General features: G+C 40.8%; 1 protein-coding gene across 2 annotated transcripts in view; it reads left to right on the plus strand.

Moving 5' to 3' along the window:
• SPART (spartin) overlaps nt 1-18,050 on the plus strand; it is a 283,559-nt gene that overhangs the window by 110,572 nt on the left and 154,937 nt on the right. For both annotated transcript variants that reach the window (XM_069205523.1, XM_069205524.1), the window contains exon 4: nt 11,458-11,584. In XM_069205523.1, the coding sequence (XP_069061624.1) occupies nt 11,458-11,584 (127 nt within the window). The remainder of the gene's footprint in view (nt 1-11,457; nt 11,585-18,050) is intronic.

An 18,050-nucleotide genomic window follows, 5' to 3' on the forward strand; every position in this document is an offset into this window, starting at 1 on the left:
GGTTTTTATTGTATACTGGTTATACAGCAATTTATTTGGTAAAATATAAAGAGTCAAAAATAGGTATCAAGGAAACCTTTGTATTTCCAAAATAGGCTCAAGATAAGGTGTTGAGAAGCAGTGGTTATTTGCACATCTCTGAATTCCTGGGTCCCCATACTGGCATGTGAATTGCAAGGCATTTCTCAAACAGACATCTTTTTTACACACTGTCTTACATTTAAAAGGAAAAAATGTAGAGAAACACAAGGGGCAAAAACACTTGTTCTTCTATTCTGTGTTCCCCAAGTCTCCCGAAACAAATGGTACCTCACTTGTGTAGGTAGGACTAATGCCAGCAACAGGAAACGCAACATGGACACATCACATTTTCCCAAAGAAAACTGACCAGTTTTATGCAAAGTGCCTAGCTGTGGATTTTGGCCTTTAGCTCAGCCAGCATCTAGGAAAACCTACCAAACCTGTTCATTTTTTAAAACTAGACACCTAGGGAAATCCAGGGTGGGGTGACTTGTGGAGCTTCTCACCAGGTTCTATTACCCAGAATCATTTGCAAACCTCACAATTTTGCACACAAAAAAAACACTTTTTCCCCTTATTTTGGTGATGGAAAGTTCTGGAATCTGAGGAGAATCACAGACTTCCTTCTACCCACCGTTCCCCCGAATCTCCTGATAAAAATGGTACCTCACTTGTGTGGGTAGGCCTAGTGCCTGCGACAAGAAATGCCCCAAAACACAACATGGACACATCACATTTTCCCAAAGAAAACTGGCCTGTGTTTTTTGCAAAGTGCCTAGCTGTGGATTTTGGCCTCTAGCTCAGCAGGCAACTAGGGAAACCTAGCAAAGCTGGACATTTCTGAAAGCAGACACCTGGGGGAATCCAAGATGGGGTGACTTGTGGGGCTCTTGCCAGGTTCTGTTACCCAGAATCCTTTGCAAACCTGAAAATTTGGCAAAAAAATACTTTTTACTCACATTCGGTGATGTAAGGTTCTAGAATCTGAGGGGAGCCTCAAACTTCCTTCTACCCAGTGTTCCCCAAGGTCTCACAATAAAAATGGTACCTCAGTTGTGTGGGTGGCCTATGTGCCTGCAACAGGAAAAGGCCAAAAACATGTAGAGATTGAGGGGATAGCACAGCGAGTTGATATGCACAAATTTTTCTTTTATACATTTTTAGGCTGACTCTGCTTTGAGGACCCACACAAGTGAGGAATCATTTTACTTGGGAGATTGAGAGGAACGCTGGGTGGTAGGAAATGTGTGACAGCAGGGTAATCCTACAAAGAAAAGTGAAGAAAATATGCTTTTTAAGCAGACACAAGCCACACCTCCCTGGATTCCTCCGGGTGTCTAGTTTTAAAAGATGTCTGGGTTTGGTAGGTTTCACTAGATGAAGGCCTCACCTGCTGTCCCCGAAAACCCAGGTAGTTTTGTAAAGGATCATTTTGATGTGTCCACGTCCTTCTGTGATGTTCCAAACACTAAAATTGTGAAAAGAAACACACTTAGATTATGTTAAAAGACCCCTCACCCACTAACGAAGTTGGTGGCATGCTTCATCACCGGAGTCCCACCCAAGACACCTAGTATGTCACGGATGTGCTGCGACGCATGCTTACAGTGGAGCAGGTTTTCTCATTTTCACCACACATACTGGTTGGATTTGACACGAGGGTGAGTGAGTCAAATTTTATTAACAAGAGATTTCACAAAAAATGCACTGTTAATAATTGAAAGGCCAACAAAACGGAACCAATGACTCACAGCTCGTGAGCAGTAAAGCCGCGACAAGGCACCAACCGCTTTACAGACCATTCACACACCTTTCATACATGACATGCACAAGACCATTCACGCCGCCAGCCACGGGCCCAGCACATTACAACACTCGCATCAACAGACAGCGCCATTCAAGGGTCCATCACTTTTATGCACCCACATACCTGACACAGCAATCACACTAGGTGATAGGAGTTTGTGAATTGGTGTTCCGTTAGTATGTAACAGTGGCCAACAGCAAGTCACTATTTGCACTGCCAGCCAAGTGCCACTCCACGCACACTGCCAGTCAAGCGCAACTCCATGCAAACCGCCAGCCAAGCGGCATTCCATGCACACCACCATCACTTTTTTTTTTTTTTGCAACAAAAAACCCTCTAAGAAACCACTAACTAATTTGAAATAAGTACAAAACTACAAACACAAAGACTGTAACTAAATACATGACAGTAATGGCAACCGTGAAACTGAACATATGAAAATATAAAACAGGCAGTTTACGCTCATGATAGTTCCCAATAATGTTTTTGAGTGTGGTAACTCCTGAAACAGCCACCCACACACAGCCCAGACTTTGATGGACAATCAAGGCAATACATCCTAGTCTCCATACGGACACCTCTTCGAGCACAGACTCTACATCTCTTAGCAGGAAAGTTTTTTTTTGGCTGTAGGAGGAATGTGCTCAGCAAAGTGGTGATCCTTCAATCTAGCCACATTCTCCACCACTTCTTCTCTAGGAACTTTTGCCTGTTCCAGCACAACAAGGCTCGCTATGACAGACTCCTGAAATTTCACAAATGTCAACTTTGACTCTGGAGAACTATTCTTGAACACAATAAAAATATTAAAAATTGCCAAGTGGAACAGGTGAATCGCTAATTTCGTATACCAAACATAAGCCTTACGAGCAGCAGTGTAAGGTTCCAACCTCTGATCTACTCAATCAACACCACCCATGTGCTTTTTGTAGTCTAAAATGCACACGTTTGCGCAGTTCAACAACTGGATCTCAGACAACCACAGGCGAAGTACTCTCATCATGGATGGTGGTTAGCATGTAGACATCTCTCCTGTCTCCAATTTTCACAGCTAGCAGCTCATCATTCCGCAGGCACTGCACTGTCCCTTCTCAAGTATTTTACAGACAATCTCTCTTGAATAGCCTTTCCGGTTAGAGCGGATTGTGTCACAAGCAACACTGTCCACTCTGAACGATTCCTTGAACAACTGCACTCCAGTGTAGAAGTTATCTACATACAAATGGTGACTTTTGTTAAACAGTCGTCTACCAAGTTCCCAGACAATTTTCTTGCTAACTCCAAAAGTGGATGAATTACCAAGGGGGGGTCAATACAGGAATCCCTACCAGTGTAGACCCGGAAATTATGAACATATCCTGTACTACTTTCAAACAGCATATACAATTTAATTCCATACTGTGCCCTCTTGCTAGGAATGTACTGCCTAAAAAACAAACAACCCTTGAACAGGACCAAAGACTCATCTACAGATATTTCTTTGCCTGGAACATTGACCTCTGAAAACCAATCTACAAAATGATCAAGGGCAGGTCTAATCTTAAAAAGACGGTCAGAATCAGGGTGATCTTGTGGCAAGTCTAAAGCATTATCAACAAAATGCAGTATCCGAAGAAGAAGCTCATACCAGTTACGACTCATGGTTGCAGGAAATATAGCAGTTGCCATCAAGGGACTAGTAGTAGACCAATATGAAGACAGTGATGGCTTCCTTATCTGCCCCATCAAAAAAGTTAAACCCAAGAACTTTTTCAACTCTTCCAGATTTGTGGGAATCCACCGGTTTGCTCTAGAGTTTGGCCTAAGTCTGGCAGCATTGTCCCTCAAATACTTCTCCGCATACAAAATAGTCTGCCCAACAATCTCTTCCAAAAATACATCATCCATAAACAACTAAAAGAAATTGACAGGCAAAAAGTTTTCCGTATTCACTCTATATTCTGGGAGACCAATAAAGGCAAGCAACTATGGTTGCTCCATGTTTGAGGCAACCCAGAGTTTAGGTCTTCCAGTGGCAAGCCTTTCAGCCGCTGGCTGCTGCATGATTGGGACATCGGTGTCCTCCCCCACAACAGGCACTTCAGAGTGGCTTCATCATCAAATGATTCCTCTCTGACAGTAAATTCACTGCCAGAATCTAGCACTTCCTCCTCTGCCTCAGATGCAGAGTCAGTCTTATAATCATAGTCAAAAGACAACTCAAAAAGCACACCTGCTGAGCGGTTATCCTACGGCCAGCCATGATCCCTCCTACAAAAAGTAACAGGACAAATGCACCACCAACAACCAGCACTGTGTAGGATAATTCATCAACAAAGTGTGGCTTTATCACTAAGAGTTAAAAACTCGAAAACTATACCACTCACTTGCCTTAAAAAGCTAGACTTACCAGCAGCTGCTCTGCACAACCACAGCAATCACCAATGATATCCCACAAAAAAAAAGAAAATTACACATAAGACAACACACATATCATCGTACACTAATCTAAAAACAATTTCACACAAATCCTGCATTTAGTACACAACTTACAAAATGTTATTCATTCATGGGAACAATAGTCATTTGGAGTACATTGTTTTTTCTTACCTAAAACATGCAACTACACAAACTGCTGGTCAACCACTGCCAAAACAGCAAGGAGTCACAGGAACCGAAGCAAAAGATTTGAACTAAAAAGGAGAAATAAAACATTATAATCACATATGCAAATACTTTGCTAGTCGACAAACACCCTGCCACCACACATTTAGAAATTCCCCTGGTGCCTTTAGTGGCTTCTGCCCCGCTTGGTGGCAGATGGGCCTAAAAAGAATACGTTGAAGGGGCAGAAATGGCCTACAGTGCTGTGCCCCCTTTGGGGGGCGACCCTAAACCAAGGGACCACCCGCCCACACAGAAAGAAACAAAAATAAACAATCCCTGGTGTCATCGTGGTTTCAGATGGGCCTAAAAAAAAAAATAGGCCGAAATGGCAGAAAATATATTGCCCCCTTTAGGGGCGATCCTTGCCCAAGGGGCTGCCCCCCACACAAAAGAAAACACACAAAAACAATCCCTGGCTTCCAGCACCCTTGCCCAAAGTGGGTAGAAACCATTATGCCCCCCCAGGGGAGCGTCCCTTGCCTAAGGGGCTGCTCCTCAACACATAAAATCACCCTGAAAGAAAACCCTGGTGTCTAGCAGGCATTCCTGCTGCCCGATCGCTGAAAGAGACATGCATTCCTGCTGCCCGAAGGAATGTTGAAAGGACATTGAGGGAAAGGAAAACCCTTTCCTTTCTCCCGATGCTTCTATTTGAGCAAACCCCCTCCTCCCTCCCACCGCCATGCATCCGGCTGGAGGAGAAACTCATCTCCTTCTCCCTCGACGCTCTGGAAGCAAATGGCTTCCAGCGCATCCTGCACCTTCTGATGATATTGGTGGCGGGTGGGGGTGGAAGGGAGACCGATTCCCCTTCCAGCCCTGCCCATGGCCCTCGGGGGAAGCTAGCGCTTCCCCCGAGGGCCATGTAGCACTTCCCCCGAGGGCCTTTACCAGGACGTAATAGTTATGTCCGTGGAGCCTCAGCGCTCGCCACAGGACGTAACCATTACGTCCATGGCGGGGAAGGGATTAAATGTTTTCAGGGAACAGTCTGTGTATAAATAGAATCACTCAATCCAACCCACATACAAATTTGCAAGAGAAGGTGAAAATTTGGATCCCATGGCTACAACTTGCAATTGACGAAACCAGTTACGATTTTGAATAAAAACATTGTTATCAAGTGAGGGAGTCGTCATTTCAGTGAGCATGCTGGTTATGGTGAATAAGTCTGCAAGTGAGAGAATTATACAGCCTGAAGACCTTTGTCTCTATGGACTGAAGAATATAATGAAACGATAACCAGTGTCACAAGCATGCACTCATAAGTCCAAGTGAAATCAGTGGGGATCTTCAAAAGATCCCTCATACTCTGTATAAAGGAAGGGAGATTAAACACAAACGGTTGTAAGTATATATCTGTATACTCAGAAATGTGCTCAGTGGGTGACCCAGTCCCTGAAATGATATGTCTCCCAGGAGGAAATTTCCCGCATTTGAGGAATATATAGATGCATGCTGCTTTGGGGCAGAGGTTGAACAGATATCTAAATTCAAGATCTGTGATCAAGCACGCGTCCCGCCAACCTTTGATGTTATATTTCAGTCTGGAGTTAATTGTATTTATAGGGTTGTGATCTAATTTGATGTATGATTCGTGTCTTTTAGTTGTCTGTCAATTTCTGTGATGTAACTCTGTATCCATAATAACAATATTTCCCCCTTTATCTTCCTCTTTTATAGTAATGTCATATGTTTGAGTCAAAAGCTTAAGGGCTTTACGCACCTTGTTTGTAAGATTGTCAGTTCTATATTTATGCTTCAGTCTGTTGTTATCCTCCCATGTATGTAACTCATTGGTCACCAGCTTGTAGAATATGTTGATGGCATTGTCTGGTTGCATATTTGTAACAAATGTGTATTTGGGGTGTAGACCACTATCCAAATTTAGATTAGTGGTAGTATCCATGTCCGTCAGGATATCTGTTATAGTTGGAGTTAATGCTTCGGTCTTGTCTAAGGATAGTAGTATTTGTAAGTCCTGTATATCTCTAATAGTCTTGTGACATGTCACTTGGTGTGTGGTTATGTGGGTGTTGCTAGAATGAGGTTAGCACACAAAAGATTTGTTAAGTTTCATTTTGCGTACACATTTGTAGGTGTCAGTGTGTGTTTGAGTGAAATCAGGTCTAGATGTGAGACAAAATCTAAGTCCTCCATATAGTAAGGCGGTCTGTTCCTGGCTAAAATCATAATGTGAAAAATGTAGTGTTGCGATGTCAGTGGTACAGATCTTGTCATCTATGTGTGTAGTATTGGTACTGTAGTATTTTATTTTGAGCCCCTGACCTGATAACCACTGCTTCTTTTGTTTGCTAACTAGCTGCTGTTTTTCCCCTTATTGTTTTTCTGTGTTCTTGAATTGCTTATAGTAGTTCAATCTGGTACCTGTGCAGTACCTTTCTACTTGTACTAAAAAAGTGGAGGATGAAGTGTGATTAAGTGTCCTCAGAGTCTTAGTACTAGTAGAGGGACCATCATTGATATCACTTATAATAATGGACACATCTGACTCACTAGGGAATGCAATGCTAGAATTGTCTCTTGACTTTAATTTGTAGACGGGCTAGTTTTGATGTTATCAAATACTCATGAATGTTTAAAAATCCTACTGTTTTTTGTAGTCACTGTCATCCCTTGTCTTTTCATGAATTTGTTATTGTTTTCAATGTATTATTAATGTTCAAAAAGAACATCATCTACAATTTTATAATTCTTTTCAGTGGTTTCTGGTAAGTTTAATTCTTTAATCTCCTCTTCAAGTTTAGCTATTTCTAGAATGATAGATTCTCCCTTTCTTTCAGCATGTCTAATTAAAATAGTCATCATGCTGTAGGAAGAATTGTGTAACAGTTGTTTCCATTTAAGCAGTTGTCTTCCTCGAGATCATAGAATGATGGAACAATTATAATTTTTAGTCCCCTGGGTACTTCTTTGTCCCCCCAATATTTTTTGAGAATATTGTAGTCCCATCACTGAGACGATTCTCGTTTTCTTAGACTCTCTAGTTCAGTAAATTTGTGTCTTAAACCTTCTTTCTTATTGTCAGAGTTAGAGACAATGTTTGCTAACCCCTTGTTTCGGAATAGTTCTATTAGTAGTTTATCTCTGTCATCATTTAATGTGGGTATAATGTATAGTTTTATTAAAGTAGATAACCCAAAACAATGGAGTGCTGAAGCCAGCACAATAATTGCACAATAATTAGGTAGCAGTGGTATTACCCTCAGACATCCATGGACCTGGGTTTAGTAGTCAGGCACAGAAAGACACAGATACCTGCTCACTTGGTATTCAGCGCTATGCTACAAGGGAAACCTCACCATACTGAACATATAAAAGAATATCAAAGAACACCCGAAAGAAAATGTACAAGAAGTTGTACTAATCAAACAATATCTATAATTATGAAGGAAAGGTTTGGCTCCTATATTACAAAAAATAGAAATATAGTCCCATACGTCCATGGTACAGGTTTAGTATTTTAGGAATAATTCCATGGCTTCTTGTAAACAAAAGAGTCAATTTCTTAAAGTATACTGGCAACCAACACGTTTGACCAGTTCCCAACGTTCTCAAGGCTGCAGGGTTCATAAATGAATACAAAAAGGATCCATAATACACAAATTCGAAAAATGGGTTAGTAAAGACAATAACCATGTACCAAAAAAAGTGATAAAAGCCCCAGAGTGGTTATATGAAGATACCAGTTTTCCCTACCTCGAGGACTGGCTACTGTAGGCAAGCTCAACTCAAACTCAGCTCAGACCACCTCCAGACAATAGCTGACCTGTGGACATAGTGTTTTTTATTCCTTCAATGGACTGAAGTCACACCTGACTCTTTCACAGTGCCTCCCATTCATCGGAGTTATTCTGGATACAGTGATTTTCTGTGCCTTTCCTCCACCTCAATGAGTCCAGGGGATTCGGGTTATGATACTGATGTTTCAGCCTTTGACCTAGATGTCAGTGATAGTGTCTCTCAAGCTTCTTGGCATCTTGGACTCCTGTAGCCTCCCGGTGGACCACACCAGGAGGCACATGCAGAGTATACAGTCGAGTCTAAAGTCCCAGTGGTGCTCAGGGCCAAGGGAACCTGTCAGATTCAATCCTTGTGTCAGAGGAGACTGTGAAAGACCTGCAGAGGTGGCTACTCAACTGCAAAAGGACCGGCGGCAGACCCCTCACCCTATCCAAACCGCAACTAATGATCACAATAGATGCATTGTAGCTGGGTTTGGGGAGGTAACTTGGAGGTTGGAGATCAGGAGACTCTGATCTCCGGCAGAGGCTAGCCTCTACATCAACTTGCTAAAGTTGTGAGTGATTTGCTTGACATTGAAAGAGTTCCTTCATCAACAGTGCACTTAACATACAATATATAAATTTAATGATTATTAAGTATAGTATAACAACTTTCCCTGAGTTTGTTAATGTTATAATGTTGCCATTGAATAAGCAAGTGTGTGATAGACTGTTTATATATTATAAAAGTGGTCTGAAAATATTTTACAATACTTACTCTAAGTATTGAAGAAGGTTTATTCATATCTGTATTTTGATTGGATTTTCTGCATTGTTGACCTCAGATGAGCTTTAAATCAATTGCTAAATGTTAACTGGTGTTCTCACACGTTTTTTTGTACAGAGCTCTGAAACCCAGTTGGGTAGAGTTTGTGTTATATAGTTAAAGGGGGTTAAAACTAAAAGATCTTGTGTGTGGAGAGGTCTAACAGTTTTATGTAGTTTCCAGAAAAATGCCACTACCCTGCTTGTTGGATTTCACAGAATAGGGTTTATAAATATCCCCCATGAATATACACTTAGCAGCTATGCTGTTTGTAGGATAAGCAAATTACATATTTCCATTCTCGCCAACGTTCATGACATATGTTTCAGAGGACTTGGGGACAAATTTCCTATCATCCGAAGACCTACTCCTCCTGAGGAACTACACATCTTGGGCCATATGTACGAAAGCTTTTTCCCATAGACACAGAATGGGTAAAATCCTTTCGTACATCTGGTCCCTTGTTACCTAAACAGATGGGTTACCATTTCAAGTTTAAGGTTAAAGCCATCCTTCATATGCGCTTCTCAGAGAGTTAGCAAAATTCAGACTTCATAACCTTTTTTTCAGGAGCAGAGTAGGCTAGAGCACAGGTTATTTTTCTCAGTGATAGTTTTTCAGATTGCAATAGAAAACAAAGCATTATGATTCTTAAAATAAAAAAAATTAAAAAAACATCCTCACATGCTGAAAGATCTCTTGCACCCTAGATGTGAAGAAGCCTGTCTGGCAGTTTAGAGCTAAGACTAAGGAAATTAGATCATATAATAAATTAATCAGTTAGGGTTCCCTCTGAAGTGGAATGTTCTCTTCCTAGCAGTGCTATTCCTTGGGCTATTGCCCATAGGATTTTATTTTATACATTTCACTGCTGTCTTTATTTTTCTTCTTTTTATTTGTACCCTAGTATTGTTCAAATATTCTTTAGTTGTCTACCCAGCCCTCACTCATGTATTTCCTCACTCCTCCCCGGCTGTCAAGATTTAACATTAGTCCAGCCGTGCACAGGGTATGCCTGTGCATTTCCACAAAGAGCTCTAGTCTCTTCTGATTTAGGGAAACACAGCTAGTTTTCTCTTTTCCAAACCCTCTTGTCTCACCTTGAGGTGCCTTCTTTGCCCGTTTTTCTTGAAAGACATGAGCTGTCATGTCATTTCTCCTCCCTAATCTCATGTCAGGTTGTGCCTGGTGGTGCTGGAACTCTTAATCTGCTGCACTCATACCACATAGCACTGTGCCACATTAGCAGCCAGTGCCATGCTCTGTTTTACTTTTTGGCCTTCTTCATAACTGCTTCTGAGACTAAACAGCCTCCCTCATTACTTTGTACTCCTCGTGAGTTGGTGCAAGTTCTAGATATATCTTGTCCTGCATTTTGCCTCTGTTTTTTCAACTGTAAAAAACTAACATTTTGATACACATTTCTTGTAAATCTCCATAGCTTATGTGAACCTATTAAAAACTAGAATGCAAAGACTCTTAATTGCATTGATTGTTGGCTGAACTTCACTATTGTGTTTTAAACTATGATCTATTTACCAATAGTACTTAGTTGTTTTGCATTGGAATCTGTTTTCTTAAGAAGGTATACATCAGCTTTGGGATGACCCTAAAATCATTTAGTATGGCCTCTCAGTTGTACCTAGTTTGTTTGATTGTTCTATGGATAATTATCTATTCAGTTCTAACATACAAAGGGCACTATTACAGATTTGTAGTTTGTTCCGTAACTGAGTGCTGTGTTACTGTGAAACACAACACTTAAATATTTTGTTCTTTGTGAACAGATTGCCCTAAATAACTTTGACAATCATCATCACACCTTTAACACATTTCTAATGGTGACACTAAAGAAAGGTAATTATTGTGGTTTTCCAGCACTAGATGTTTCATGTATTCAGATGCTAGAATTGTTCCCCATCAACAGACTGGAAATCCATGGTTATTTTAAAATGCAATAAACATAATTAAAATGGCCAAAGGCCTCAACAACAGTGTTAGTTTTGAAGCACGTCTACCTTATTTGGAACAACACACACTTCAGCCATTGAGTTAGAGGTTCCTACTCTCCCCTTGCCAAAACAGCTCAGATTTCTACTGCACATCTTCTAAGGGAGTCCTAAGAAGAGCTCTGCTCTAACATCGCATTGACCTTATCCTAATACATTTTGTGGTCTGCTGTGGAACTGAACTAGGCCTACCTTCAGCTTTCTGGGTACTGTATGGTTTTGTTTTAGGGAAAATTCAGTTTTCAGATGCAGGGGGTCGTTGCATCTGCCAGCTATCACCAACTGTGATTCATTAACATTCCTGATCTTGCCAGTGATTGTTCTTACCCATTTTGGGCAACAGAGAATGCACCCAATGTGTTACTAACACCTTTTGTCTTGCATACCCATTTAATTTGATAGGATGTAGATGCTGCTGTTGAATCGATAGATCTCAGTCAGACAGTTCACATTGTTCCAGAGCCCCCTGGAGAAGACAAGGAAAAGTTACCTGAATGGAGTGAGAAGGTTGCCCATGGTATTTTGTCAGGTACTATTCAAATCTATTTCTGTCTCATAATTACGTACATTTGACATCATGGATTTGTTCCAAATCCAACATAAAGTAAAGAAATGTGTATTATGAACCCTAAAATGGTAAATGTTATACATCACATTAATCTTCTGCTAGAAGTTAATTTTGGTTCTTAAAATAGTGATTGACAAAACTGCCCTATTTGAGTGATTTCATTTTCTAGTATCATGAGTATGGTTTAGCAATACTCCCCTTTAATACAGTCTGCCTTCTGTTTTTGCTTTATTTTAGATATTTAGTGCTTTACTCTTGTATTTTCCAGACAGTTTGCTGTGAAGATCCGTTGAGTCTTGGGAAACTCATCTGGCACATTTATTTTAAAACACATAACACATACCTCTCTTTTTAACAAGTAAAACTGGAAATGCACCTTTTTGTTAAACAATGATAGAATCACTTCTGTGATCATGTGATTCTAATACCCTTTTGTGATGCCACAGAACAGGGGAGTTTAATGTAGATCTTTGAGATCTGGTGTAAGAAATTGGAGTTTTAATAAAAAAAAACTGAGTAAATTTTAATAAACAAAATTATTCCAGATGACAAAAATATTATAATGGGAACCAAAGATATGAATTTTAAAAGTTTAAGGTTCAAAATAGTGACAAAATACGTTAATTGCCATACATGATCTTCTCTTTGTGCTTGACTGATACCTAGGCGCAGATTAAATCTGACTGTGATAGATTGCGGGTCCTATACAGAAACCAGGTTCAACCCGGTTGGATGTTTTACCTTCAAACTTAGTGTCTGAAGTGGACATCAAAAATACTCAGCAGGGCGAGGCAGCAGGCTGTGGACGAAGAAGACTCCACATTGTTGGATAACTGCTTGGCAAGGTCTTGTTGAAGTTTTTGAATTCTGATGGGAAAGCTCAAAGCAGGAGAAATTTGAATTTGACACCCAGAAATGGTCCCTAGCTGACCAGATAATTTTTTCACCTTTGCTTGGAGATTTAGATTCAGTCACTTTTTTGTATCTTAGATTCTTTCAATGGGGCAAGGCTATAGCTGAAGAGGGCTCCATGAGGCCGAATACTTTCTTGGCGGGGTCCCACTGAATTGGACTTGCTGCGGAAAAACTCCAAGTGGGAGCAATCTGAACTTTTGGCCCAGTGGCAATGCCTCTTAGTTGGATCAACTTGACAGTTTGGTCCTGGTTCTCTGGAGATCTTTGGAGCAAAATGTTTGTAACTCCCAGCTTTCAGCATATGTTAGGAGGGGTATATTTTGGTACCAGACCGGGGTCTAGGACCTTGGGGACAACACTTGGAGGTGGAGAGTCATTCCAGCAAAGTTGAGGAGCATGGTCCAGGGCATATCTAGTTGTTACTGATCAGCTGGGCAGGTGCAGAAAAGGCTTCTTATAGCTTGTTGTTTCTCTGTAAAGTTGAACAGGAAATCAGCTTTATGACCCTTGGAGTCCATTTGTTAGTCCTGGATACAAGAGGGGGAACAGGTCCAGTCTTCTGGGCTCTTCGCAAGTCACAGACAGCAGGTCCAGTGCTTTTGTGTTCTTCCATAGGTCCTGAAAGTGTTCTGAGGAGGGTACTTTGGGTTCCACATTTTTGCCTGGCACCTGCCTGTGTGTGAGGGTGACTCCTGGCTCCTCCATAACCTATACAGTACAAGTTCTAAGGGGCAGACCTACCCACTTTTACAGCACTTCCCCTTTTTGCCCTTCTGCAAATAGTCCCACGGTGCGCTGTTTCCTAAAACCAAGATGACAGAACCTTCTTCCCATGTGCAGAGCTTCTGTGCCCACCTTAGAGGTTTGATCAGGAAAATGACCAACCCCTTCTCTGTGGTCATGCAAAATGGTTTCTTGGGGGCAGCTCTACTTCCACGTGTATTGGTTTCTGGCTGAATAGAGGAACAAAGGAGGTTGCAGGCCCAGGTGTTAGCTACATCTGTCTGCGGCATGGTGGGCCTCTTACATTTAATTAGGTTCCTGAGCACATCCCAGGTGGTTGTCTTGTCAGAGGAGCAACTTCACACCCAAGGCCTTGTCTCACCTCTGGGAGAAAGTTCACATGTCATTGAAGGGGCTACTCAGTTCCTGGGTGACAGTTGTAGATCATGCAAATGGGTCTTCAGAAGCTTTAGGCAGGTAAGAGTAGACCTTTTAAAAGTATATGTTCAAATTATTTATTACAAATCTGACTTCATGAATGAATTGGGTGTGAAATGTATATTTCAAAATGTCTAAAAATTAACTTTGTAACTGCTTACTAGCCAGAGATAGCACTATTTAATTGAATACTCTCTCCCAGTGCTTTCCTATGGAACACTCATACATACTACAGTGAAAATAGCTTTTAGGACTTGTTCACTGTATGGACATGGTTAATATTAAAACCTCACGTGTCCTAAGTACCACACACCCTGTCTTATGGGCAATAAGGCCATCTTTGGGGTAAAATGAAGGTTTGGCCCTATCAAAAGGGGTTATTTTGTCAGGTCAGATTTGCAATTTATACCTGCACAGCCAGTCTACAGATGGCAGGCCTGCAGTTGTGTTTACACTGTCAGTGTAGTAGGTGGTGCAAGTAGGTGCTGCGGTCGACTGGTGATACTTCATTTACAGGCCTTTTGTATACGTTTACACTATATACTAGGGATTGAAGGGTAAGAGAAATATGCTAATCAGGGGTATTCCAATCTCATCATGTTGACAGGGGTAGCACATGCACTGTACCACTGGTTAACACGGGTAAAGTGCACAGAGTTCTGCAGCCAGCTGAAACATTCAGGGTAAAACAATCTGCTGTGATACCATGCAAAAAATGGTGCATTCCAGCAGCCAGCCTGTTTGAGTATCAAGGTAAGCTAAATTTACATATAATGAATCTACATTTAATTAATGTATATAATCCATTGATCCTGAAAATTGGATATGGCTTTGCCTTTGAAGACCTGTTTTGGACATAACCTAGGTTAGAAGACTAGCTCAGCAGTGACACATCATGTCAACACCACTGTGTAGACGAAGTAAGTAAGACACGTAATAGGGAGGAGAACATCGGAAAAAGGATATAAGAATAGAGAGCAGTCTGTAAGGTAAAAAGAAGAGAGGCAGTAGAGGAAGAAGACCGTGATTGTGGTAACAACAGGACAAGGGCAAGAGGAACAACTCCTACAGAAGGAACTCAGAAAGGAAGGAGGAAGAATAGGACCAGATTAGGAAAAACAACACAGCTGGGATTAGTACTTTCAGGAACTAGAACTATATGTTAATGAAATTCTAAGTATGGATTATTATTGCTGAAAAAAATGTACACACCTAGAAAACACCTTGTGGTGCCTAACCAGGCAAACTTTCAAGTCTGCAACAAAAGGGAATTTAGGGAGCTGCAGAAATGGTATATGAACCACTGCCAAGAATGTTTTTATGCTAGAAGCTTGGTGTGAAAAGTATATTTTCCTGTCTGTTTCATCGTATCTAGCTTGCTTCCTGTTGCTTGCTCTACCTAAATCTTTAATGAACCAAGTAGTGGACTGTTGCCCAATAAGCAAAAATTGCCCTCAACATTTTCACTTTGTGGAGACTTGATCAATATGCTCTTAGCATGCATTTCTTTTTTCCTGCATACACACATTTCATCTTGATAACCAGTGCCTTTGTATTTCTAAATACAATGGACTTTGATCTTCATCAAGCAAATTTAGAGCTGTTAGGTCTGTCCTTGGAAAATACATGATAGGAAAATAGCAATATATTATTTATTTTTTATTATATTTGAAACCTATGTATTTGTCACCACTGAGAATTAGAATAGTTTTACAGAGTGTCTGAAATAAAAAAAAGATGATATTTAAATAGTTTTGCTCACCAGCAGTGCCCAAAGCAAAAACTGTCGTTTGATGTGTGTTGTTTCAGTGAGCTGTTTGCTCCTTAGAGTGGTTTCCCTACACGTGCTCCTCAGAACATGATTAAAGGTTTTTCTTTCAACTTCTTTACAGTGAACTGTCATATTGTTATTCCCTCCATTCAGACCTGCTAGTTAGTTTTGAGCTCTTTTTTGGTGTTTAAAAGACTGTTTGCATCAAGAGGTCACTTTCCTTGTTTTCAGAGAATGTCAGACTTCAAGGGGAGCGATGGATAAACATTCTCATCGTGACATGTATAATCTAAGGATGGACCTTTCTTATGTAAATCTAAATTAAAGATCTTGCAGCACCCCATTCCTGGACAGGATGTCGACTGAGCATTCTTAGTCCCTCCTAGAGGTGGACTTGGAGGTCCCACTGTCACTGAGTATTTTGAATCAAAGAGCCATAAGTTGTAACTAAATTCCCTAAAGTTGTCTGCGTCTAACCATCCACCTTTTGTGAAGCTCAAGGCCATCTTTGTGTGAGTCAGTTTCTTAAGCTCTGCTAGATAGTGAAGACAGAATCATGGCCAGAATAAAGGCATGTATCTACATTTCTGAAATCTTGATAGTGAAAAAACGTTTAGCAGTTGTGGGTCTTACGATGTGACCGTTGTGAAAAAAGGAGTCATTGTTAATGTAATTTGTTTGCGAGTACCAATCCACATATCATTGACTATGTCTAGGAATTTTTTTTTTTTCCTTTTTTTTTTTTATGGCCAGAGAGGTGGCTTGTTTGAGCTGCCTGAGGAGGAACTCTTTGGCATCAACACCGGGTTTAAATGTGAGGCTGAGCAGCTTGTTGTAAACTTTAATTTTTTAGTACTTTTGTGTTCACTGCCTAGGCAGATGATAAAAGGGTCCATTCAAAAACCTCTTAGGTTTCTCTTTCTCCTAGACCATAGGCCCAAGTATGTTCAACAGCACATTCTCTCTGAGGCTGAATCAGTACAATGTGTACCCTCATTAATATAGTGAACCACAGGACACCAATAACAGTTGCCAGGTACACTTTGCAAAGCAGTATAATGAGAAGACTCCTTGGTAGAAAAATGACTACATGAAAAGAGACTCCACCTTTGGTCTCCTGTGGCGCGTAAACCCTTAGCTCTGCCTGGGAGCCACCTATCTACTCGTCCTTATATCAGACTAGACCCAGCTCCCTATCTCTTTGATGCTTCTTCTTTGTAAGACTCTTCATTAAGAAATGTAGATCTTGAATCATGTTTTAAAACTCATGGTGCAGCACACATCTCATCTCAGTTATGAAAGCCCATCTTATGCTGTCATCTCTGATGCTTACAGTTCTCTTGCCAAACTGTTGCATTCTGCCTAGTTCTCCTCACACATCTATTTTTCTTTCTCTGGCCCTAGAAATGCTGGCCTGCCATTAATGCAAACACTACTGTTCTGTATAGTTTACCAAAAACATGTCTCGTTTGAGATCCAAGAATAATGTGCACCTTCAGTCTACCTGAGCTGTAATACTCTCCCATTTTATCTTGTTTTAAGCCAGGCATCTCAAGGTCTTGAAAACTTTGCCATTTGCATATTGCCTTATATTCTTCTCAGAAGACAAACTGAAATAAGAGGGCTTGAGAAGATATCAGAAATAAGAGGGAAGCGAGTTGGAGTGCAATGAATAGGATATTAATGGTTTACCAAGTCATGCTTACTGGGACCCTTGTCATTCCTTCAGAGATAATGCTCCTTTTTGTCTTTCTCCCTCCAGCTTTTTGTGTACCTGAATCACAAGAATATTTGTCATTTTCTGCTCTTCTTTTTCCCCATGCCTATTCATTTGTCTCATATATTTTAGTATGGAAGTTCTGAAGTAGTTTTAATAACACCTCTTATATATTGATGTCATCAGAAGTTGTGCTCTTTTCAGTGATGTTAGATGCCACTGTCAACATTCCAGGGTGTTCTAAGTTGGTGATACTGTGCTTTTGATGAGGGGGTGTCTCTCCTCTATTGATAACTACTTTCTCCAAGCCTTAGGGAACACTGTATATTTCAGTTCCATAACACAATGTGGAACATGTGACCCAATCATTATGAAAGTGCAATCCCAATAGTGAGTTTCAGAGAGAGAAGAGGAACTCAGACAGGTCACGGACTCTTGTACACTACGGCTCAATGTGCTATTCAGTGTCTCTTCCCTTGATACGTGGATGTTTCCCCCTCAGTATTCGTTCCAGGATCTAATTTTAAGCATGATGGATACTAGAGCTAGCTTTCCATTACCCACAAGTACCTGGCCATCAGCGCCCATGGTTCTTTCTATTTTTTTGTTCACTTAGAAGCAATTTTGTGGTGTTGTAGTTAATTAGATCATGCTTTCTATCTATCCTTTGTAGTCTCCCCCACAACGTGAATACCTATGGTGCAGGGGAAATGGAATACCTCATCACCATCTTGACATATGTTGATGAATTTGGGCCGTGTCTTGAAGAAAATGAATCCAGTTCAGTTGGTTATCAATCTTTCACTGTCCATATAGAAATCCCTATTTGGCTATTACCAATTCTGAGTGCAGGTAAAGCCTAA

The sequence above is a fragment of the Pleurodeles waltl genome, chromosome 8, assembly GCF_031143425.1.
Source record: "Pleurodeles waltl isolate 20211129_DDA chromosome 8, aPleWal1.hap1.20221129, whole genome shotgun sequence".
Taxonomy (NCBI): Eukaryota; Metazoa; Chordata; class Amphibia; order Caudata; family Salamandridae; genus Pleurodeles; species Pleurodeles waltl.